The sequence below is a fragment of the Dysidea avara genome, chromosome 8 (assembly GCF_963678975.1).
Source record: "Dysidea avara chromosome 8, odDysAvar1.4, whole genome shotgun sequence".
NCBI classification, from domain to species: Eukaryota; Metazoa; Porifera; class Demospongiae; order Dictyoceratida; family Dysideidae; genus Dysidea; species Dysidea avara.
The window spans coordinates 4,794,013-4,820,838 of record NC_089279.1 but is presented as its reverse complement, the minus strand read 5'-3'; the positions used below and the strand labels follow the sequence as shown (position 1 = coordinate 4,820,838).

General features: G+C 38.3%; 2 protein-coding genes across 2 annotated transcripts in view; one reads left to right on the top strand and one right to left on the bottom strand.

Moving 5' to 3' along the window:
* LOC136264081 (uncharacterized) overlaps window positions 1-26,826 on the bottom strand; it is a 76,541-nt gene that overhangs the window by 4,447 nt on the left and 45,268 nt on the right. Inside the window, exon 10 of the mRNA XM_066058764.1 lies at window positions 7,295-8,993. Coding sequence (XP_065914836.1) covers window positions 7,295-8,993 — 1,699 coding nt within the window. The remainder of the gene's footprint in view (window positions 1-7,294; window positions 8,994-26,826) is intronic.
* LOC136263754 (zinc finger MYM-type protein 1-like) lies at window positions 14,845-17,629 on the top strand. The gene is made up of 2 exons (XM_066058390.1): window positions 14,845-16,966; window positions 17,024-17,629. The coding sequence occupies exon 1, from the start codon at window positions 14,952-14,954 to the stop codon at window positions 16,902-16,904; it is 1,953 nt and encodes a 650-aa protein (XP_065914462.1). The 5' UTR covers window positions 14,845-14,951; the 3' UTR covers window positions 16,905-16,966; window positions 17,024-17,629.

Genomic DNA, 26,826 nt, shown 5'->3' with positions numbered 1-26,826 from the left:
GTTAGAAAAGCAATACAAAATTCTCTTAAGAAGTAATTGGTATTCAATGAAATGTGACTTATGATGCTTGATCGCTTAAGAAAAACGTCTTTCATATTGTATAACGTGCAATACACTATGCTAAAGTGACCAATTAGATAATTCGTGGAACAAAATTTTAAGACTATACACATGTTAAAATTTTAACAAAACTGTATATTTGGTGACACACGGTGAAGTCAGTAAATCAAGACACACGGTAGTGTGTCATGCGGCCCAAGAAGCCGGCGCGCCACACCGTGAGTATATTGACAGGAAGAAAGAAAACACGATTTTCACACCTTTGTAGCTCCGTGATCCTTCATCCGGTTGGAACCAGTTTTGCTGCAGAGGTGCTCGCCAGGTAGGCCACCCCACATACCAAACTTGAAGAAACTCGCCTTAACCATTTCCGAGATATGAGTGCCCAAACGTTCATTTTTATTTCTTCAATTTTTTTCTTATTCTTATTCTTCGTCTTTTCGCACACGTTGAAAATTGCTATAAACACAAACGCGTATTCCGATCGCCTTGACATTTGGCACACATTAAGGGAGTCCAACAAAGAATCCAAGTATCAAATTTGGTGCAAATTCGGTGAATGGTTCAGGAGTTATGATCGATTATTCGCGTAAAATAAGATCGATTTATTGTCACACCTACAGGGTAAACCGCTTCGTGGAATGAGTTGAAAATTGGTTTGTGGATAGACCAACCATTGTAGGAGTGCCTTTTGGTGGTTTGAAAGCAATCAAAATTAAGATCATGGAGATATGACATGAAACCGAAGGTGTGTAACAATTGCGCGATCGAGATTCGTGAATAAAAACATAGATACTATACTAATAACACGGGATTGGAAGCTTCGTTCGTGGACTCAATATAGCGTGTACATTCCAAATAAGCACTCCTCGTAGTTTCACGGACTTGCATTTCAGTTGGTGAAGGCTACAAAAGTCTGGTTATTTCGATACCAACTTAGCTAAGGGCAGTGAAGAACCAAGGTAAGTGTATAGGGTGATATATGAGCTAGTATTTCTGTGCAGTTAAGCTCAAATTGTCTTGTAGCACAACGTAAATTGGGAACACTACGAAAATCGTAATTTGTACTCTTTGCCAAGCCTTTGAAGACATACAGTGAAAACTAATGGAATTGTTTTAAAGTACAGACAATTCCAAATGGCTTGTGCCGCACGTTGGTACAGTTCAATGCTTTTTCCAGAAGATTTTTAGTGTTAACCAAACGAGAAGTCACATAGTTTGTGTACCTGTTTCGGGTATTTCTAAGCGTCCTCCAGACAATTGCTGGAATTATGGCAAAGCTAAGTGATTCGAGTGTGGCTTAGTGTAACAATTACAGTTCTTTGTTTTATACAAGCGAACTTACAGCTCATGAAACAAGAGCCAAATCCCGTCCTGTGATAATAGAGCATAGCAACGAAGATAGCAACATAACTAATGACATGACACAACCGTCAAATTAATTACTTCCGGTACAACGAGGAGTGCCGGCGCGCGAAACGGAGCTTCCAATCCCGTGTTATTAGTATAGTATCTATGATAAAAATACCAATAATTTTCAAGCCTACCAGGCAAACCACTTAGAGCAGTGAGCTGAAAATTGGTATGTAGCTGGAATAGTCATCGTAGAAAGTCCTTGCAGTAGTACAGAACAATCGGTTTATAGTAGAGCTGCTAAGCACTTTCTTTGTGCACTTTGTGATAAAAGTATGAAACTTGGTACATAGTTTGCATGTATCATAAAGGTCACTTTAAGATCGGGAGCCACCTCAGATTTGACCTTTTGTGACCTCTAGAGGTCAATTAAGTATTACAAATGCTTAATTTCTACCTTTTGACCATTTCTACAATGAATAAATATAAAGTGTTGTGTATCAAATGAAAGCTGAATATTCAAGGAGTAAAATGAGACTGGAATTATGTCTGTACCATATTCTATTATAGATGTGTGTTTCATACGACCGTCTTTTGCAGTTGACGTCAGATTTGGGCAATGGGGTATGTGACAGTTTCGCTTTAGATGGTGTTGTTTGTCCTCCAAAGATGCATAGTGGACTATTTACAGTGGCAGTAGTTGACAATATTGATTACAACCCCAGTGCTGCCACAGCAAAGGATCCTTTTCATGGTACCGGAATCTCTCTCATACAGCATCGTTCTGATGGTTTTGAAGGCAATGATCGAGGTGCATTAATCATTGACCAAAGTACTTCCGGTAAAGCAATTGCTCCTCTTCCTCAGATGTACACTAGTGTGCCACCAGCTGCATTTAAAACTAAAGAATTCAAAGTGCCAATTATCAATAATCCTGTGCGATGTTCCAATTTTCATGCTGTTAGCAAAGCTAGAGAAGAAGAGTGGAAGTGGCTTGAAGCGGTAATGGCAAGTCTTAGAAAGCAGCACTTAGAGAAAGCAGATTGGATATCTTGGTCGGCATACCATTCCAGCATGCAAGAAGCTGTGATCCCACCACCTGCAATTAATGCACTGTTACAATTGTTCCTAGATAGTGCAGATTCTGTAGCTATGATCAAACATTCAATGGAAATTGTTAGAGCTGCAGTTCAGCACCTCAACCCTAGTCAAGTCCCTATTCTTGCTTTGGATCAACCACTGTATGCACTTGCCAAGCTAATTCAGTGGACTTGGCCGACCAGTTTAGGAGAAGATCACTTTGTACTGATGTTAGGTGGACTACACATAGAGATGGCTATTTTAATAATATCCCTTAAGACATTTAAACATTTGTAAATAACTACAGGTATTAGGAAACTGGCTTGAAGGGAGTGGATGGACCAGTGCTCTAGTACAAGCATACATTGCAAGTGCAGGTACAGCAGATTCCTTCATTAAAGTAAGTCATGTGACCAAGACAAGGCATGCACACCAAGTCACAGTCGCATGTATCCATGCGCTCTTGAAACAAGCATATGACGAATACACATCTGAGTCAGGGATTAATTTGCCTCTTGAGTAATGGTGCTTATCACAAGCACAGCAGAGTTTAATGTTCAGCTACTGGCTTAAAACATTGTCCCTGGAGATTCTTTTACTGCTGTATGTTAGGTCTATTCGGGAGGTTTTCAGCTTTACATTGAATCCCTTACAAAGATCACTCCCTGGATGTTTGCACTAGACCACATTCATTACTCCAGGTGGCTACCGGTACATATTCGTGACATGATGGCACTTTCTGAAAAACATCCAGATATTGTGACAAAATTCCATGCAGGAAAATTCGTCATCCACAAAACTAGCAACAAGTTTTCAGCAATGGCTATTGACCAGTGCCATGAGCAAAATAATGCTACAGTCAAAGAGCCAGGAGGAGCAATTGGATTGACAACTGATTCCTTAGCTTTGAGGCGTTGGATGGTGGCTGGACCTGAAGTTGCAAGGATTGTAGTAGAATTTGTGGAGTATGCAAACATAGCACAAGAAGATGGCAAACACTTACATCATGAACAGTATTGTAGTGTCCAGCGCACATTTCAGAAAGATGTAAATTCTTTAATTGCAGTGTTCAAAGAGTTTGGAAATCCATTTCTTGAGAAAGGACAAGATTTATTGGTCTTTGATACAAGAGATATTATGGATAATTCTGTTGGAAAAACAGTCCAGGAAATTGAAGCGATTGGTGAGGATCAGTACAAAAGGTTTATTGAAGAACGACTTGAGAAATGTGAAAAACCCATTACAGAGCCAATCATCAAAAATAAGTTGCCTTTATTCAGCAAACCAACAGTCAAACATACAGTCAAACATCATCCTACAAGACAGCAGAATCAAATCACAGCACTAAAGTATGACTGTAGTCTTTTTTCTAGACTATATATATCTTGTCAAATCAGAGATGGGGATTTGGATACATTCTTTGCCAATGAAAATCAGGCCACTCCACCATCATTGTCATTGGGAGGAAAAATTAGACCTAGTGCAAAGTCAGATCTCCTCCATTGTCTTGAACTGTGTGAAAAATAGTTGTTACATGCACCTAACGTTGATGCCATAATTCTTGATGGTGCTGCTGTTGTTCACATGCTTCATCCTGGAACGGCAAGAACTTTTCAAGATTATGCAGACACAGTGTTTGGTTCATATATATTGTCTCAGTTACAGAATACCAATAGAGTTGACACTGTTTGGGATGTGTATATGGAAAATAGTTTGAAAGCAACAACGAGGGAGAAGAGAGGAAAAGGTGTACGAAGAAGAGTTGCTTCTACTACAATCCTTCCACCTAAATGGAAAGATTTCTTATACTAGGATGAAAATAAAACTGAACTTTTCAGGTTTCTTTCTCACCAGGCAATAAAGATCCCAACTGTAGATGGTAACAGTATATATGCAACTGACAGAACCAATGTATTATGCTCACTGGCTGATGCTGATCTAGATAATGTGGTTCCCTGTTCACAAGAAGAAGCAGACACACGTATATTCCTCCATGCATCTGATGCTGTAAATAAAAAGGATATAGAAAGTTATCTGTGAGGACTGTATAGACACTGACATAGTAATACTAGCGATTTCTATGTTTAATGAGATAAACCTTGAGGAGTTGTGGCTGGCCTTTGGAACTGGATCTAATTTTAGGTATATACCTATCCATGAAGTAGTTGTTAACATGGATCCTAGAATTTGTGCTACTCTCCCAATGTTTCATGCATTTACAGGATGCGATACTGTCTCATCATTTTGTGGTAGGGGCAAGAAGACAGCTTGGAATACATGGAAAGTTTATCCTGAAGTCATCGAGGCTTTTGAAGAGTTTCCATTGATGCAAACTGAGATATGTCATGACTGTTAATGATAGTAGGAAATACTTGTTCACACAGAAGACCAGAAGTCTTGAGAACCTGCCACCAACTTGCGAAGTACTCAAACAACATAATTATTAAACGAGCTAGATACCAGTCTATTTGCTGGAAAAGGGCCTTAACTCCTATGCAGGAACTTCCTGACTCTGCAAATTGGGGGTGGAGAAAGACTAGTACAGGCTGGGAACCTCTTTGGAGCACAATTTCAGAAGTATCACTAGCATGCCATGAACTAATCCATTGCGGTTGCAAGAAAGGATGTACCAGACAGTGTAAGTGTGTCAAGGCTGCACTTAAGTGCACTGCTCTATGCTTCTGCCAGGGAGAATGTCACTATGATTTATAAATGTGAACTATTGTCTGTGAACTTTCTATTGTTTAATTGAAATTACCATTGTTGTACAAATTTATATACATGTAATCAGGTAAATAATAGCATAAAATTACAATAGAATACAGTACAGACATAATTATAGTCTCACTTTACTCCTTGAATATTCAGCTTTCATTTGACACCCAACACTTTATATTTATTTATTGAAAAAGTGGTCAAAAGGTAGAAATAAGGCATTTTAAATACTTAATTGACCTCTAGAGGTCACAAAAGGTCAAATCTGAGGTGGCTCCCGATCTTAAAATGACCTTTAGGGTATATACAAGCTGTGTACCAAGTTTCATGCTTTTATCACAAAGTGCACAAACCTTCCTGTTTTTAAGACTTAGCAGCTCTACTATTACAAACCACTGAGTTATGAATCCAAAGCCAACTCCGTGTAGCAAATGCGAGATCGAGATACTCTAATAGAACAGTCACCCTAATAGAGCATTCACCTAGTCCATGATTTACTCCATTATAAATTTCTATTACATTGCAAGTTATGCTGTAGGGAGTTCAGCAGCAACCAGTTAATATTTTGCTACAAGCAGTCACCTTGCAGGGAGTTCAGCTACAAAGAAACCATCATGTAGAGAGTTTAGCTGCAAACAAATCACCCTGTAGAGAGTTCAGCTACGAAAAGATTACCCTGTAGAGAGTTCAGCTAGAAGAAGTCACCTTGTAGAGAGATCAGCTACAAAGAAACCACCATGTAGAGAGTTCAGCTGCAAACAAATCACTCTGTAGAGAGTTCAGCTAGAAGAAGTCACCTTGTAGAGAGTTCAGCTACAAAGAAACCGCCATGTAGAGAGTTCAGCCTCAAACAAATCACCCTGTAGAGAATTCAGCTACAAGCAAATCGCTCTGTAGAGGGATCAGCTAGAAGGATCACCTTGTAGAGAGGAAACAAATCACCCTGCAGATAGTTCAGTTACAAACAAGTTACCCTGTAGAGAGATCAGCTAGACATTTCAGCTACAAAGACACCATCATGCAGAGAGTTCAGCTGCAAACAAATTATCCTGTAGAGAGTTCAGCTAGAAGAATTTACCTTGTAGAGAGTTCAGCTACAAAGAAACCATCATGTAGAGAGTTCAGCTACAAGAAGATCACCCTGTAGAGAGTTCAGCTAGAAGAATTCAACTTGTAGAGAGTTCAACTACAAAGAAACCGTCATGTAGAGAGTTCAGCTGCAAACAAATCACTGTCTAGAGAGTTCAGCTAGAAGAAATCACCTTGTAGAGAGTTCAGCTACAAAGAAACCACCATGTAGAGAGTTCAGCTTCAAACAAATCACCCTGTAGAGAGATCAGCTAGAAGAAGTTACCTTGTAGATAGTTCAGCTATAAACAAATCACCCTGTAGGGAGATCAGCTAGAAGAAGTTACCTTGTAGATAGTTCAGCTACAAACAATTCACCCTGTACAGAGATCAGCTAGAAAAAGTTACCTTGAAGAGTGCTCAGTTACAAAGAAACTGCCATGTAGAAAGTTGTGTAATAAATACATGCATTATATATATAATTTGTACATTTACTGATAAAATCAGAAATATTTAAAGCATTTAACGTCTGCTTCATCTTTTCTTCTTCCTGTGGTAAAGAAAAAAAGATAGGTTATACAAATACAAAAAGAAGTGAAATCTAATCCAAAACAGCCAAGCTGTAAAAAAGAGTGCGGCCCTCAAAAAGGCTATGGTGAAAAAAGATGTGAAATCCAAGGTGGCGGCCAAGAAATGGCTGTGATGGTAGGGTAATGGTAAAAATTTTAATAACGACAATTCAGGTGAATTTGGTGCCAAGACCAAACAGCACAAAATTTACCTGAATTGTTGTTATTAAAATTTTTACCATTAACCTACCATCACAGCCATTTCTTGGCCGCCACCTTGGATTTCACATATTTTTTCACCATTGCCTTTTTGAGGGCCGCACTCTTTTTTACAGCTTGGCTGTTTTGGATTAGATATAATATAACATGTTGCAAAAGTGCAAAAAATTGTGCCTCAATTTTTTAACAATGTATATGGTAATAGATTAAAATACAAACTAAAACCCTACCACATCAAATCTTCCTTCTTGTCTTCATTTCTGTTAATGCACATGGACACCATATGGTTGTAGATTACTGGTGCAACAAACTCATCAGGGAAATAGAAATAAACTATCCGGGCATCTAAATCTTCTTCATTTGGTATTGGCTTGTCAGTAGTACCTTCACCCTCTGGCAACATTGATGGAACTATATACAATTCATCTTCCCGAGTAAAGTCATACTTTTCTTCAAGAAAATAGGTATTGCTACTGATTTGAGCTGCAAAGCCAAACTTTTTCATCAGGTCTACAGCTTCCACCTGAGCAATGCTAAAATCAACTGCCTTTTCAGATTTATTAAAGAGATCCAGCATGTAAGACAAAAAGCTTCCAAGCAGAATGCCTTTTTTGATTAACATCTCAAAATCCTTGTCACGGTTTCCACCTTTGACCTGGTAAGGATGAGCAAACAGCAAATAAGAAAAAAGTTTTGTAAGCCAATGCGGTGAGATGACAATAAGTCTCTTCAAACTTTTAATAGTGGAAAAATACAAAATAATTCCACGATGATGGAAATTTTCCAGTATTCCAAGGAATTCTTCACTTTCAATTTCTGCAGGAAAGCCACACTCCTTACTGATTGCATGAAACTCATCTGTGGTAATTACTCCTTTGTCAATGGACAACAGCCTTCTTTCAATTTTTAGAAAAACCACAGGATGCTCCTTTGAAAGAATTGGGGTTGCCAAATCAACCACAGCACACTGTATTTGACTGATTGTGCTGGCATCTCTCTTTTTGTTGCTGATGAAGATGCAGTATTTTCGTAGAGCATTCAAGAGACCATTATGATGACCTGCAAGGTGTTCTGCATATGGTTTGCCTTTCAGTTCCTCAAAAAGCTGCTGAACTATTTGCTCTTTTACTACTTCTGCCAAATCTCCAAGCAGATCAATATGTGTGGCAACAAGCAAAATAGCTGGAAGCAATGTGGCCATATCATTTTCATCACCTGGTTCATGACAGATGGAATGGATTGTTTTCATCCAAAAATGGACACTCTCAGAGTTGGTCATTGGATTGTTTCGAAGTGTGCTTGATCGAACCTTCACATTGGTTGACAGCTGTCGTGAAGCATTGAACACTACCATGATTACATTCTCCTTTCTGATAAACACAGAGTGGGTACTGTGATAAACCACTTGACCAGCAAAGTCAAGGAGGGTTACTATTATTCCTTCATTACCATCAAAAGTTGGTGTATGTTTAGCTTTGGTTATTTCAGAATCATCAATTAGAGCAGCACTGTTTACTTCACTCTGAGTAGGAATGTTACTTGTTTCACTGTCTTTGGTAGGTGTAGCCAATTTGAAAACTTTCATTACAAACTTAGGCATTAATGTGGGCTTGGAAACAGGTGAAGGAAGAGATATTTCGACATGTTTCACTATTTTTTTACAAGTGGCTGATGATTTCAAGTCACTTAAATATTTATTCTGGAGACATTGTGACATTTCTTGATCTGAAATTTCTTTCCAGCTAATTGTGTTGCAAATGTGTAGGTCTGCTCCTTCTGTAGCTCTCTCCTCTTGGAAAGGTTTGCCAACAAGTGTTGCGGCCAAGCACGTTTTCCCAACGAATTCTGGACCAAACAGTAGAAGTCTAATTCCCAAAGCCTTGGCTTTTCCTTTTTGTAATGCAAGAGCATATGCCATTTTTTCAAGATCTAAATAGGAAGTAACACACTATGTACTTGCATGCATGTATGTACATATATGTGGCTGATACAAAAAGGATTCAAGTACATTATATATACAAATCTGTAAATTTCCACATAATGTAGTTACATCATTAGAAAATGTTCTTTATTGCATGCTTTTCATTTAATTCCCAATGAAATGCTTTCAGGTTCACAATGTGAGGGCTTTTAGCTATATGAAACATGACAGATCTGCAAAAACTGTACATAATTAGCACAAGCCTAAGTTTACAGTATAAAACTTTTATTACAAATAGCTAGTAGAGCAATATAGCAGAAAAATTGTGCAAATCAACAATTTACCTTCCTCAAGAGAGGAGGGTTTGTACCTCTATCAGGGGCGGATCCAGACTTTTGAAAAGGGGGGTTCCACTCTGGAATTGCAACTTCAGCCTAGCTGTAGGTTGAAGACCAAAAAAAAAAAGTCATCACCTAGAGCTGCCAACAATAGCTACCCCTCACCATAGATTATTTAAGTAGGGAATATATAATTTATGCCCGCACCAACTTACTTATAACTGACTAGCTTGCTACACTGCTCCTCTTAAGAATACTGTGACTGCTCTATTAGAGTATCTTGATCTTGACTGCTCTATTAGAGTATCTCTAGTAAGTTTCAAAAGGGGGAGTTCCATGAAACCCTTTGAACCCCCTCTGGATATGCCCCTACCTACGCCCCACCCCTGGATTTCTTATCAATATGTTTCCTTCAATTCCTAAACAATTAGCTAAAAATAATGCAATCTAATAATATATGTGCAGGGCAGTTAAATTTATGTGCTTTTGTAGCCTATGTATTGATTGGAATGAAATAAGTGCTATGAACTAGTAGCAAGTATCAACTTGATTCTTGGATAAAGATTTTTACTGTGACACTCATTTTGAACAAATTGAGTGTTGCATGGGTGATGTGTCAATGAATTTGTGAAAAGGGGTCTTCCACACACATCCAATTATACCAAATTTGATTATTCATAACTTCAGCTCAGAATGTGCTGTTGACTTGAGATTATTTTAGTGGTAGGCACCAACATAGCTCTATAGCTGATGAAAATTTTAAGTTTATATGTTTCTATAACACTAAACTACATATGGCCTTCCAATTCACCCCTAAGCTACGTACACCCCTTTTTGCAATCTGGTCGCATAACATAAACAAAGGTCACTATTTTGGACATAAAATAAGCTGTAAAGAACATCAAAGGTCAAACTTGTGATGGCTCCACCTCTCACATTTCGGTGTACTAACCATGTGGAAATTTTCACATTTCTATCACAAAGTGCACAATTTACTCCATATTTTGCGAGTATGCTACTCTACCAAACAGGTAAAATGCAATGTGTATAATTTAAAAACCAGAATTTTTGAATGTTTATTCATTCTTAGTGAAAACAGGCTCTAATGGCAAAAAATGCGCATCATTTTATTTGCCTAGGTAAGAGGAGATAGCTAAATTAAATGCGTCTGGTGAAATTCTTTCCTATGATGCAGTATGTAGTGGTTCACCATGCAGTAATGAATCATGTTACTACAAAAAAATTTGACAAACAAGTGTGAGAAACATAATACCAAGAGTATAATATAGTGGGGAGGGAGGGTGACAAACTGCGCTATAGACTGTGAATAATGAGCCCGTAAAGTAACCCGCATACCTTCATTTCTTCTCATAAACCTGACCGCTGTTGATTGCTCAGATTTAACACCTTAAATAATTTGACAGGTGTCCACATGGAATCTCAATGGCTAAAATTCCATCTAGATGTGTCACATTCACTAGTAGAACTGTTGAGGCAGGGAATGGTGGCCACGATGAAATCTCAACCAAGATGATGAAATCTCGAACAATGATATTTCGACCATGATGAAATCTACTAGTGCTGAAACGATTATTCAGTTATTTGAATATTCGGTCGGCATGACACTATTCGATTCATTAACACACTATTCGAATAATCGTTAGCACTTTGTACACTATATTCAGAAGGAAAAGCCAGCCTTGTTGAAACTTAAGATTGCGAATGAAGTGATGTACCTGTGCTGAAAAATTCTATTTTAGAAAAGCTCTTAGGCTTTGCCTTGCTCCCTAACAAAAAGTTTCAGTACTTATTTAACAGAAGTATAAGCTTAAAGAATAATCGAATATTCGGTCTTTTTGTTCACAACTATTCAAATAGTAAAAATTGCTATTCGTTTCAGCACTACTTTCTACACATGTTAGTTGCTTGTGTCTTTCTCTTTCTACAGAGAGTGACTCTGGGCGATGTGTCATACTTTTCTTGAGTACATTGTTCTTTCACTCAGTAGTCACGTATAGCAAAGTGTGCCCATTGTGCTTATAATTAGTCACCAATAAACACAAATCACCGAGTCATTTGAATTATGCAATAGGACTTTACGGGCTCAATTTTCACAGTGTATAGTGCAGTTCAACACTCTCCCTCCCCATTATATACACTTGATAATAGTAGGGACTATATAATGAAGGTCAGCCATACCTGCAGCTGTACTAGTAGACACTTCATGCAGTCGTTTATTTCTATGATCCCTACACAAATTTTCTAATTTTTCTTTACACTGCATATATACTAGTGTATTATTATTAATTTAATTATGAAGTAGGCATCCAAGCAATAAAAAGTAGTGAAACAAGATATATGAATGATGGTACTATAGCATAGCTCTGTTGGAAAATTCTTATACATTGGCATGTCATAGAAATTCAATGCCAAAGTATGGATTTTCCCACAGAGCTATGCTGTAGTACTATCATTCATAATTATCGCTTGTTCACTACTTCTTATCACTTGGATCCACAGTTCATATTTAAATTAACAATTTGTTAATACACTAGTTATTTTGCAATAGTTAAACTGTGATATACACTACACGTGTGACTGTTCTATTAGAATATCGAACATTGCTGTTGTATTAGGGAATTTAGGGTAGCTGCTTTACTAGAGTGGGCCTCACCCAACTGGATTGTATGCAATGTTCAAAGGGCTTAATCTTTTCACCATTAAGAAGTGTGTTTTTATGATCAATTGCTATAAGTACAGCTAGATCATTCAAGGGGCATGTCCCTCCTTCAGTCCAGCTGGATTGTAAAGGGGCATGCCACTCACTCAATTATTATTGGTCCAGCTAGTTTGTCAATGATGCAGATATATACAGTCTACTATAGTACCTCTTAAAGCAGCGGCGTAGTCCTATAAATAAATTTGTATAAATAAAGTGATGATACAGAAAATTACAGTTTTGTAGTATACAGGCCTGCGAATTGATGTCAATTTAATCGATTATCAACCGATTGTTATGATGGCCGATTGATTATCGTTGTCACTGACACAATCGGCGATTAATTCACAGATCACATGATTTACACATGTGAGTTACTCAGTTCCATTTTCTGGCTTTGTTCTCAAAGTTTCTACGGTTTCTCGACAGTTTTTAATAATGGCGAGCGGTGGCCAGCAATTCCTTGTGCTGGCCACAGTTTAAACCTAGCTGTACAGGATGGCTTGGATGTTCAAGAGGTGCACACAGCTTTAGCTCAGGCAAAGAAAATAGTTACGCATTTCCACAAGTGATTCTGAGGCTTTAAAGAGCAAGTAGAAATAGATAGGCCTTTCTCAACATGAGTTAATACAGGTTAAATAAATTACGTATTTGTTAATTTGTATTATTGTTTGCAACAAATTATTGCAAATATGTATAGATTTAAAATTGTTGTTTTAATTAGGATGTGTGCATGAGATGGAATTCTACGTATGCAATGATTGGTAGAGTTATTGAACAACAGGAAGCTCTTGTGGCTATTTTTCATGCAAGAAGAGAGCTACACTATTTGGAACCCTCTCCAACTGAGTGGCGTATACTAGAGGATTTGTATCGTTTTCTTGAACCATTTAAAGATTCCACAGAAATACTTAGTGGTCAGCAATATCCCACATTGTCATACTTTGGACCAATTTTAGCCGATTTAAGAGAAAAGACTGAACAAAAGGATGGTGATTCTAGAGCAATATAAAATCAGTAAAGGCAACTGTTGATGAAGATTTAAATCAAAGATACTTGGAGCCATCTTTAGTTCTTCTTATGAATACTGCTTCATTCTTAGACCCACGATTTAAACCCCTCGCACATTTAAGATGGATGGTGTTATTAAACATGTAGAAAATAAAGTTTGTGAACTCATGAAGATAAATGTCACTGTAACCGCTGCTAATGCCAATTCTGCAGGTGACTGTGAAGTTGTTGAAATATCAGATGTAGAAGATTCTTCACTTGCTGTGGAGGCCCAATCTAAGAAAAAGAAAAAGTACATCCATTGAAAAAAGTGCTAGGTAAAAAAATTGGTAGCAATGGCTCTGACAGGAGTACAACTATGTCAATAGATGAACAGGCTTGTGCTGAAGTTGCTAATTATAGGATTGAGCCACAAATTGATCTAAATAGCAAACCTCTACACTGGTGGAGAGACCATAAATCTATCTTTGTAAATTGACTAGGAAAACTCTCTGCATTGTGGCAACATCAGTACCATCAGAAAGCCTATTTAGCATTAGTGGAAATGTCATTTCTGAAAAAAGAGCTTGCTTAACACCAGAATATGTGGAGCAGTTAATTTTCCTACAAGAAAACCTTTATCCACTACACCAAGATTACAAGAGAACATTACGAAAGTGTAAATGCATCAAGTGCATTTCTTGATTAAATTGTTACAACTGTACAGCAAATGTTACTGTTTTTAGTCTGTGTGGTGTAAACAAGGCTTTTTACAGTGCGTTTGTAATTCAATGGTTTTGCATCAAAAATAAATTATCTGACAAATAATCGGTTAATCAATCGGTTGTGGTTTCATTGTCCAGGTCACAGGCCACCTAGTAGTATACGAAGTAGATGACAAACATGATTGAAGATAAAAGGAAAGGCTAGGCACATAGTGCAAGCACTCATCAGAACTCTTAAAAAAGGCACATTCCACTGGTGAGTTTGTTATTGTGGTGAGAAATGGTGGTCATACAATGTGTTGTTTAGCCTCTAGCCTTGCAACTGTGGTCAGGCTGAGGTGTCAGCTGAGAGGCTGGCAGGTAGACAAAAATTTGAGTTAGATGATTTTTGTAAAAACAATTTCTATATTTGGCCACCTGTAGGTGTTTTCTTATGTTACATGGACTAATTTTATTCTGTAAATGTCATTTTTGTTGTGTAAGATGTCTCTAAGATGATTTGTAAAGGCAGAATTTTGGGCGGTGCCCCCCACTTTAGGGGCAATCCATACTTAACTATTGTACTGTTTGATAACCAGAGTGGCCATTAGTAAGGATAAATATGTTTAAATTCTTTTACGTATTTTCAGCTTAGTATGCTCAAAAATTGCTAAAGGTATTGTATTTTTGCTTAGACAGACTATTTGCCAAACATAGCTGGTCTACGTGTTTGTGATCCTATGTTATAAGAAAATACGACTGCTCTGTTAGAGTAGCTTGATCTCTCTACACAAATGCATTTTACTAGAGTTTTGTCCCAGTATACCAACATTTTTACCCTTTATTTTGTCTTCCTACTATGCCAAAAATAGTGTGAAATTGACACATCCCTGGTAGATGTTTCTTTGTGGGGAGTAGTGAAATACATAAATTAAAATACCAAGTGTTGTAACTTTACACTAGTGCAATATAGCACTAGTATCACAGAAGTATCTGTCCTATCCCTGCAATCATCAATGGTTAACAAAAGTAATATTATTATAATGCAGCACAGTGGCGGCGGAAGGGGGGGGCTAGAGGGGCTGGAGCCCCCCCCAACTTTATAAAAGCAGGGGCAGAGCTCCCCCAACTATTGTGTTTTGTGACATCATAAGTAATATCACGTGATACGCAGTGACCACGCTTACAGGTGCTTATAACACGTTGCCATACGATATGTCAAAAAGAGAGAAGAATTTATTAGACTTGTGGAAGGCAAAGATTAAGAAATCACGAGTTGAAATCAATCTTATATCAGATTCTGATGAAGAGCAAAGTACTAATATTGATGCGGATCACGCTGGCGGTGAAACCGTGACGATGAGTGGTGAGAAGATCCATGCCGCAAGCTCGTATGATAGTGACAAGAGTTGTGATAAGTTGGGAAATGAAGAAAGCCATCAAGCAGTCACTACAGTACTGATGGAGGAAAACAGCTCGCATTGCTCAGCAGCAGCAGCAGCAGCTGGAGGCTTGGACTCTGAAGCTGCAGACGAGAGTTTTTCCCATAGCAATGCTCAGCCATCTGCTCTACCTCTATCGGAGACCGAGGTGTGCCAGTCATTGTGTTGTAGCGACATTATCAAGCCATTTCATCCTACTGATGCAAAAACGGTGTTTTCTTTAGCAAACAACAAACGCAATTTCATGACACATTGGTACCAAACCTATCCTTGGCTATCAGTTTGTACTACAAAGAGGAAGGTGTTTTGTTGCTATTGTAGATATGCTGAAAAGCTAAACATGTTAAATTTTAGCAAAAGAGGTGAAGATACTTTTACTACTAGTGGGTTTAATAAGTGGAAGAAAGCTCTTGAAAAGTTCAAACGTCATTCACTCTCAATAACTCACCGTGAGGCAGTCATGAAGTGTCATCAGCTACAGAAAGCACCCATTGATAGCACATTAAACTTGCAGGTACAGAAGACACAAGCTAGTAGACGAAATGCTTTACTGAAGCAGCTTGACGCTATTAAATTTCTGCTTCGTCAAGGCCTTGCTTTTAGAGGGCACGATGAATTTGAAGGCAACTTACATCAACTTCTAGTCATGTTATCAAGAGATAATGGAGATGTCAAAACTTGGATCAGTGAAAAGAAGTATATTTCTCATGACATAATTAATGATCAAATTTCTATATTCGCCAACACTCTTTTAAGGTCCTTGCTGTTACGAATTACAAAGAATGCTCCCTCATGGTACTCCATTATTGGGGATGAAGCAACAGATGTTGCTAAAAGAGAGCAGTTTAATTTATCCATTAGATGGGTAAATAATGATTATGATATTGCAGAAGATCCCATTGGTTTATATTGCCTTCTCAACACCACTGCCGATACACTGTACAAGGTCATTAAAGACATACTGATAAGGTGTTCTCTTCCTCTTTCACTGTGCAGGGGACAGGCATATGATGGGGCTGCAAATATGCAAGGGAAAAGGACTGGGGTTGCCACTAGAATGCTAAAAAAGAACCCAACTGCACTTCCTGTGCACTGTTTGGCTCATTCACTAAATTTGTGCTTACAGGATGCAGGAAGACAAGTTCAATTACTAAGAGATGCCCTAGATGTGGTTAAAGAAATATCACAATTAATTAAATTTTCACCAAAGCGATCCCATATGTTTTCAGAGAAGCTGCAGCAGTGTGACAGCAGCTCTTCAGGAGTTAACAGCAAATTACTTTGTCTCACACGCTGGACAGCCAGACATGGTGCTTTTGAAGCAGTTTTAAAGGACTACTCCATTTTAATGGAAACCATGGAAGAAAATAGTGAAACTTCCCATGATGAATATGGAGTGAAAGCAAAAGGAATTTTAACTTTGATGGAGAAGTTTTCAACTTTTTTTGGTATTGAATTGGGTTATCTCATTTTTGGTCCAGCTGAGGCTTTATCAAATACTTTGCAATGCAAGGACACATCATTTCAAGAGGCAATGGCAGCAGTTACCCTAGCAAAGTCATTTTATAAAAGAATACGAAAGGAAGAGGAATGTAATCGTTTCTATGACAGAATTGTTAGAAAATCTGTGACAGCAAAGATTGACTCGCCTTGTTTGCCCAGATATAGAAGAGCTCCAAAAAGAATAGATTCTGGTAGCAGCCCACATCAATTCACTACACCTTAAGAATACTTTCAAGTAAAGTATTATGAAACTTGTGATCTGCTACTGGGGGAGCTAGATGAAAGGTTTGAGCAATCAAGAATAATGCCTTCTGTTTTAGCTCTTGAAAATTTGTTACTTAGTGCTGCTAATGGAGGATCTTATGAAGAACATATTCAAGCCATTCGGGATTCTTGCTACAAAGAAGATTTTGATTTCTCTGCACTACAAAAACAACTATCCCTGCTGGGGGACGTAATCAAACAAGGTACTCCCCTAGTTAAAAAGGTTACAAGTGTGCGAACAATTTGTGATGCTATGAACTCTCCAAGTAGAGTGTATAAAACAATGCTTTTTGAAGTGCATAACCTGTTGAGACTCTATTTGACCATTCCAATAACATCAGCAACCTCTGAAAGAACATTTTCAGCCTTAAAGCATGTGCTCACATATTTAAGAAGTTCCATGTCTGAGAAGAGGCTTAACAATTGTGTGTTAGCACATGTACACAAGCACTTTCTTGATGAGCTTGATGTTGTAGAAGTAGCAAAAGAATTTGTTCTAGTCAATGATGATCGCATCAAATATTTTGGTTTTTTCAACAGTTAAATTGGCAAGCTATATTGTTAACATGTAATGTACTTATGTAAATATTGTAACCAATTCTGCAGCCATGCAGCAATTGGATTATTATATTAACATTATGTCACCTTTTTCTTATAAACAAGGTTGCTACCTATAGTGCTTAATTTACATTATAATATAATAATTTCTACAGTAAAGTCATATAATTAAATTTAACACTGTAGAATAATATATCATGTATCGACTGTTTTTTTCTTCCACTGCTGAAAGGATTTACATGTATGTGTGCAAACAGCGGCACATAAATCTTAGCTCACTTTATGCAGTTATCAGACATGTTTTAACTTCATCTCAGCATTGTGTCTTCATTGAATATCATAGTATACATTCATTCAGTGAGTGTCACTTTAGTGGCTAAAATTGAAGTTAACTTGAAGTATTTAATGCTTAATCTGCAAAGCTTACTTGCTATATTCTATAAGATTATTGACTAAAATTGCTCCCAGATTCAATCTTGTAAGGCTTATTTTTCAAAAATTTCCTGGGGGGGCATGCCCCCAGACCCCCCTAGGGGAGAGCATGGCGCACTGCACATGTACCCACAAGCACCTATACACTCAGCCCCCCCAACTTTTCATACCTTCCTCCACCACTGATGCAGCACCATAGTACTGTGTAGTAGAGATAAATGAAAGCTAGGCAGTATTGGTAATGGTTAGGTAAAAACAAGCCCACAAATGTCTTCAGAGCAGGGCTGGTGGAAATACTATGGCCATTACGGCAGTGGCTGTAGCAGGTTTTGTTGATCAAAAATTACAGATCTACATACTCTAACAGAACAGTCAGGCAATAAAATACCCTAATAGAACAGTCATCATTAAATTTCAGTCTGACAACACTTTCAGATGGAATCCCAGTGATGCTATTTCAATTTTTTTCTTGGATGGGGGAATTTCCCCAGATCCCCTAGAAAAGTATGCTTAGAAAGCAAGTGCTTGCACACATCATTTATTATCAATGGCATAGTCAGGCCTTCAGGGATGGCCCACCCACATATTTCATCCCAGGTAACTAACTAGTACAAAATGCAAGCCCATCCCTAGTGGACTCTACATACATGTGATTTAACAACTGTTTTAAATGTGTCTAGCTAGCTAATAATATACTATGCCAGTGGCGTAGCCAGGAAAAAATATTTACCAAGGCAAAGTTTATACACTGTCGATCAAATTAAGAGGGTCTGTTTCTGACTCAACTGATTCACAAATACTTTCAAGTAACTATGGGCGGTACAGCATTTGCAGGTTGACTATCTGGTTGGATGGAGGAAACTGTTTCAGAAGACTCTGAGCATTTTTCTACATGTCATAAGTAATGCTCCAGCATAGTTAATGCTATACAGTATACCATGCTTCAATTATTAGACTGGTTTAATTGCATGCAACATAACTTACTCCAGAGATATTTTGAGTGGTCAGGCCATCCATGGATTGCAACGGAGGTCATAGTCATGCACACTACTTTTTATTGATCTGATGTGATGTTTAAGTCAGAGATAATTATCTCTTTCATGTGATGCTCAACTGCATGTGCTAAGCATGTCAAGCTAGGGAGTCTCTCAAGAAAAATTTTGAAAATACATACTTTGAAATGGCATGTTGAGGCTATTTTTTAACTGTAATTGCTAATGCATGATATGCACGATCAATTAGCTCAATGCATTGCCATCAGTGCAGTTGACTCATTGGAACTTTTGAAAAGTAATGTAAAGACAATTAACATAAATATAAATGACCAAGCAGTGTAATGAGAACAGTGGCTATAATCTGTATTGAATGCTCTATTAGAGTATATTACGATGACTGCTCTATTAGAGTATCTCGATCTTTTACAAATTCAAGCCACACAAAATAGAATCTATGGCTGTAGTACTAAGCAGGGCTGGAGCCTATGGTGACATGGTGCTGGACCACTTTTCAGCTACTGGGGTACAGTAATGCTGTCTTTTCTGCTCTTTGCCTGCTTGCTTCTTTCCTTTTTTCAGCCTTCTCTTTTGCAGCTACTTCTTTTTCTTGTTTTATTCTCTCTCTTTCAGCCTTTCTCTTAGCCTTTTCTTCCTATTCTTTCTTTTTCTTCTCCTCTCGTTCAGCTAAAATCTGTGCACACTCATCACTAGTTAGCACCCTAGCACCAGGCGCACGCTTGCCAGCAGCAGAGGTTTTCTTAGCTTTCACAGGAACATATTGTATCAGGTATATACCTTAATTCTCTCTCATGCTCTGGGGGAGGCACAGCAACTGTATTGGGTAAGGTACCTGTGGTTGAGTTGGTCCTGCCATCCTCAGCAGTAGTTGAATCCTTGCCTGATACCACAGCAGTTGATGATGATGGTTCATCTGAATGCTCTGAAGCTGTGTTCCACAGTTGTTACTAGTGCCAGCTTCATGTGACAGTTCACTGTGATTTGCAGGTTCCACTGCACCGGTGCTTTCATCGTTGGTTATTTCAACCTGCACCAAATCTCCTTGGTTATTTACCACTTGTTGAATAAATTTTTCTAACTGGCAGTCTTCTTCAATTGAGTTCTGGTGCTCAACATGCACCCGTGGATGATTAATTTCAAGCCACTGAGAATAAACAGAATCAACCATGCCATAATTCTCTGCAAATCTTCGTGCAAAAAGAATCTCTTGCTCTGGAGTAAATGTAACAGTATGGCGCACATGTTGACTGTCAGTTTGATTACTGCTGGCTGGATTTGTGACTTCTCCATAGTCAAGAGTTTCTGGGTTAAAGGGATAGAAGCCACTTCTTCTGAACCCTGAACTGATAACTGTAGCCACCATTGTCTTCCCCCACGCTTCATTTAGAAGTGCAGAGAATGAGCACTTGGTAGCAACTTTGCCTGGGTTCTTTTGCATATAACGAGTACTAGGGACCCGCCTATTATGCTTAAAATTTTACCTATTACGCTATGCTACACTGCTCAAAATTTTTACCTGTTATGTTCAAATTATGCTCAAGCTTTATGCCTCATTTCCCATGTTTTGCTAATAAATTTGTAGTTATGGGCACATAATAAGTGGCTGAAGCACATCTTTGCTCTTCAAAACTGCATGTGATAGAGAAGATCAATATACTCTGATAGAACAGTCAGCTGCCTGGTTGTTCTATTAGAGTTATTGACTGTTCTATTAGAGTATATCGATCTTTTTCTGTGATATGTAATTTCACCATTAAGGATTTGTAGTATGGCTGAAATATTCTTCCCATTATGTTAGCATTATGCTCAATGCTTTCAGGCGCCTATTATGCTCATAATTATTCCAGCATAATTGGCGGGTCCCTAACGAGTACAAGCCTCTTGCCAATTCTGCTTTAATGGCTTAAAAACACAGGTGTCTAATGGCTGACTCTCATGCGTAGTATGGGGTGGCAAACAAAGCAATATAACTCCATTGTCTCTTGCGTACTCTATCAATTCTGGCTGGTAATGGGAGCCATGCCCATCTAATATCAATAGAAGTGGTCAGCTGGCAACTGCATGCTCTAGTAGATGTTCCTTAAGCCACTTTTTAAGTAAATATGTATCCACCCACCCTGTGTCACTTAGTCCATACCTGGTACCAGGTACTTCCCCTACAGTCCAGTCATGGTTTAACATCTTAGCATAAAAAATCACAAATGGGGGAATAGCTTGACCTGCAGCACTCACACAGACAATAACTGTGACTTGTGACTTGTTAACCGACGTTCTGCTACGTACCTTTTCTGCCCAACACTTGTAACAACTTTTGGAGGACGATGGTCAAGAGGCATCCCTGTCTCATCAACATTGTATATCTGATGTGCTTTGTCTAACAGGCCATTCTAAGTTAGTGTAGTTTTAAGAAGGTTGAAATATTCAGCCATTATGTCCTTGTCTATGCACTCCATTCGGACATTAGCTATTGGATCTCTTTTATGAAGTGCAAGTGTTGGGTGTCTTTCCATAAATTGATTGTACCAGCCATGTGATACCCTCTTGTCTGGTGGTATCAGGCCTTTAGCTTTGGCGGTTTTCTCTACTAGCTGTGTAACTTGCTTCCGGCTCCTACCATATCCAACTCTTGCTGTATCCACTAAAAACTTTGAAGGTTCACTTTCCTCAGTTTTATTCAGGTATGGCTAAAGTCTGGGATTTCTACCATGTACTACCCTTCCTGAAATTTGATCTTGTAGTGTCATTCTAGGTACACCATACTCACGAGCTACACTGTAAACTTTCATACCACCCTTCATGGCTTCAATAGCAGAGATCATTTGCTGTTCTGTCCATAGCTTTCACTTCTTAGGAGGATTTGTGACTATCACTGCTAGTGCGGAATGACTTCGAGGCCTGCCACACGGTCTTCTTTTTCGTTTGATTAAACTGTTGCCATTCCTGAGGTCGTTTCGTAACATCTAGTGGTAGCATCAGACAGTATATCACCTATAAAAACAGAAGAGCACCAGATATCAATAAAAAGGATGGAAAATAACCTAGTTTACCTCTCTACATCAAGGAATAATATCCGAATTCTGAGATATTTACCGTAAACGCGACCAGTTTTATTTTATGATGATAATAGGTGACTGATGATAATTGGTTGCTTACGCTACTTGTGGTGGTCAAAGTAAGAGGCGACAAGCCATTATACGTAAAGCTGAATCCTACCACAAGTGTGATATCAATGTTGAAGAATGAATAGAATACCCAAATCATGCATTTCTGAGTGAAAATATTAGGGATCGGTTATCCGGTTATGAGAAAAAAATAACTAATAGATGAATTTATAAAAATAACCTGTCGATTAATCGGTTAACCAGTTTAGTGTCACAGCTCTAGTACCCACCCAGGCCCACCCTTGGCTATGCCACTGTTTATTGGTAACCCTGACTCTAGTCTCTAGTTATTACTTGGTCTGACCTGCGTCCACTGGCCTGCAGAGCCTTTTAGCTAATTGCAGCAGCTATAGTGCATACATTATGGACTTACCTTTGTGTTCTATTTCTTTCTCCGCTACCATGTAGATGTAGATTCACAGTGAATGTATAATGGCTTCCATGAGAGTTACCTATAATTTCTGTAGGGACTAGAGTGATCGCAGAGGTGCTTCTTGTGCTGCTATTCATTTTCAACACTGTATAACAGGTAAAACATTGCTGAAAACCAAGTGGAATGACCACTTTATTTCTTAGTAGGGGTATGTGGTTACAGGCAATTAAAGTATTGGCTGGATTGATTACAGAAGTGCTTCTTGTACTGTTTTTCATTTGTAGTGCTGTATAATGGCTGAAAATGAAGCAGAATGGCTACACTGTTTCCCAGTAATATATAGCTGGGGTGCACATTTGACATGGCTGGCCTCTGTCATTCTTTTGTTTGATGTGGTATGCATTGGTTCACCAGTAAGGAATTGTGTTAATACAAAAAAGTTTAACAAACAAGTATAAAGTACAATTAGAAATTTCTATTTGAGTAGGGATCATAGAAATAAAAAGGAAGCCACCTACACCTGAGTGGACACTTTATTCCTACTTCTGTAATGGCTATAGTTTGTTTATGACTGAAGTATGAATAAATGTCCTGCAGTATAGTTGCAGGTGTAGATAACTTTCCTTGTTTCATTGCTTTACTATGATCAATACCCTAATAAAAAGTCTAATATTTGTATTAGATAACGGTATGCATAATTCCCTTTGATCTTTGGAAGATAATGAGGTCTTTAAAATCCACTAAGAGACCTGCTAGCAGGTCTTTAAAATGGTTAGGGACCTGCTCGCAGGAGGACCTCAGGCATTGCAAATCTCACTTTTGATCATTGATTTGCTATGCTCTTCCAAGCACATGCAGGCTTATAGCCCACAGTGGGTGACTAGTCACCCAAGCTAACAGCATTACGACCATTCCATTTCTTTTATAAGCATGCCAAAAGGAATTTGATTGTGGGTTTGAATTATGTTTAAAGGGAAGTGATTGTGGGTTTTATGTTATGTCAAAATGAGCAGGTTACAGTGTTCAGCAAAGGAAAGTTACAAGTGCAGAAAAAAAAAACAAGTGCAGTGAAAAAGGATGAAGTTACAAGTTCAGTGAAAAAGGATGAAGTTACAACTGCAGTGAATAGGATAAAACTGTACAAGAGAAGTTTCTAATGTGTACACATATTAATTTACATTATCACTTATAATTAATGTTAATTGTAAAATTCGAAGCTTCAGCGAAGGTCATGTTTGGCATTTTGTTTTCTTCTCCCTTGGAGCCACCATCATTTTTCGTTTTCTGAATCATATCCTTTCGATCAACATTATCTAGCACATTATTAGTACCATAAACAGTATTATTAAGAACATCTGAGGTGAGTGTCCGCAGCTTTTCGCCAATCCGTTTATAAGACTTAACAGTTGTGCTGGAATGTCCAGTCCTTTGCATAATAAGCTACTCATCAACCCCTGCCTCAAACGAGTTACAGTGGTAGCCTTTAAAGAGTGGTTAGTGTAATAACCATCAATACCAGCAGATTTGAATAAATTTGGGACCATCTTCTGCAACATGTTGTGTCCAATAGGAACGGTCCTAAACCAACAGTCTCCTTTTGGACAAACAAGTAGGGGTGCAGTAATTATGCCGGAACAGTTTTCAGCATAATGTCAGAAATCATTATTCTAGCATTATGCTAGCATTTTGAAAGAATTATTAAAGATTTCATGAATGAACGATTTATATACTCTAATAGAACAGTCACCAGATCGAGATACTCCAATAGCACATTCACCTATATTTACTCTAACAAAGCAATCAATCCTATTTTTTGCATACTACTTTATAGAACAATCAAATATCTTGTTTATGTGCAATATTTAACCATAGAATTTTAAATAATCAGTCAATTCTACATTTCTATTTCAATTTATTGGAATAATTTTGAGCATAATGCAAGCTTTTTCCAGGAAATTCTGAATAGAATAATGCAAAGAATTATGAGCATAATTACCTCAGCCCTACAAACAAGTGGTTTCAAATAAAATGCATCATCAGGTCGATTCTTAGGGCACACATATATGTAAAATTTATACAACCTTATTAAGCACCTTTCAGGAGTATCAACATTTTGATAATGCACCACTACTTTTGGCTCTTTCTTTCTAGATACAAGGCCTCCCTGGTTAGTCTTAGACACATCTTCAGTGTACTTTAAGTACACCCTTTCATTGGGAGGCTGAAACAATTCAATTTGAGAAGGCCTAAATCTAAGTTGTTTGTGTTCTGCTCCAATTAATGAAAACAAAAGGCCACAGTAAAACACAATCGTGTTGATAAGTTGCTAAGGATTTGAATCTCCCAGAAGGTTCTTCTCCCAAAACAAGTTTTCATGGCTTTGGCTGATAAAATCTGCTTTTCTGGGTTGATATTTCCCAGTGCCCCTTAACTCTTTCATATAAGCATCTAATGTTCCCCGGAATTGTATAAACTCAGGATTACTTAAAATATTAACTTCGGCTTAGTTGGCTTCTTTAAGCAACCTGAGTAATCCGCAACAAATTTGATAAATTGTATCTGGAGCATAAGGTTTTTCATCCTTTCTTCTTACCTCCAAGACGAATTTAGAGAGCCAAAAATTCATGGCAGGTACTGTCATTGTTGTGAAATCTTCTTCAAGGACGTGTTGCTCTTCTTCATCCTCAACTGGTGGCAAGCTCTTTCGATGCACAGACCAATCACGCCACAATGATGCTGCCCAAACATTTTGCCCTCACATCTTCACTGGGATGCCAGACTTTCTTGTTTCTTCAACTTGGGCAGTAGATTTGGGACTTCCAAACCGGCTATTAGCACTACAAAAACGGATCGGATTTACGTATATTTCCTTGTTTCAGGAAACTCATGGAAAGATGATCTTTCAAAGCCCACTAACTTTCCATATATTTACATTGCACAGTAAACATAATTAAAGTTATTAAGTTTTTAAATGTATGCAATGGAATCGAAGTTATTTAGCTAAGAATTTAATACTGGTGTATGTGTGCACCACTGAATGAGGCTAACTATGGCTACAACTCGCGAACTAGACTACAGTGGACTGCTAGACGTCAAGCTGCCATGCCAGCGATTACTGGAACAGGACGCTCTGCATGGCCACTGTGACTTAGATCTAGTCTACCTATTTGGCTATTATTACCAGGTAGTCTAGTTGAAGTCGTTATCGCTATCGCAGAGTACGTGGCAGAGTAGCTTTATAATATCCGCACTTGCAATAGCACATTATTGCGATAATATTTCTTGGAAATGTTCGTTTATTATAGTTTACAGAAGTTGTAACTTGGCAAAGAAGTGGATGACGGTGACAGCGGTCTACGTCTACAGCTAGAGCAATAGACGCTCGGGTTTAACGCTGAAGTAGCGTAATGGCGGCGCACGAATGGAGGAGAAAGATTGCAGCTTGGCAACCCGAACGTCCGGACCTGAAATCCTGCCGTGGCCTTCCGGACTATTGTGGCGCCGCTGTTGTTAGGCACAATCTATGAATTTGCGCAGTTTATAAATTACGCTGTGCAGTTTGTGAATTCATAAAATGCGCAACAATTTATAAATTGCGCAGTTGTCCGGCTTGGCTGACATGGCAAGGGCGACAATACGGTTGTATTGGTTGTTGACCTACTGTCGTTCTAAGAGTTAGATCACGAGATTTCCTTGTGCAGTGCATGTGAGGTGTGAGTTTCTCTCAGAGTTTCTAGTTGGAGATACAGTGTCGAAAGAGGTCACGACAGAGAGATACTGAAAAGTTCTGTAGAGGAAAATATCTTGATCCCAATCACACATCCAAAAGCAAAACAGTAACGGAGGAGAAGGCGCAGAAGTTAACAGACGTTTTGAATGGCTGGAACAGAAGCCGGCCGGATTTCCCAACCTTTTCAAATTCTGCAGTGGATATATGACAAAGAAGTTTGTTTTGTTAAACTACCCAGACCTGAAGTTGGAAGATATTCTATGTTTGCTTGCCAAACATAGGGTAAGAATCCATCATGTTTGTGCCTGCCCTTCACAAAGTCTGTAATTAGCTACAGAATGAGAATGACAAAACTGTCTTTGGCCACCATTGTTTAGTTACAACAGTTGATGACTTATTAGAGCATGTGCATTCAACTGAAAATGGACACGTGGGCAACAAGAAAACACTCGCAGAGGTATGGAAGTATAGTGAATTATGTATGCTATCATATTCTCAAGCATCACAAAAAATTAATAGCCACTAGTCTGGACGTGGTTGTGGAGATGAGTAGTTAATTATATTATAGCAATATTCTGTACTGAAGTAGTCTGGTTCCCAATTCTGTAATAATG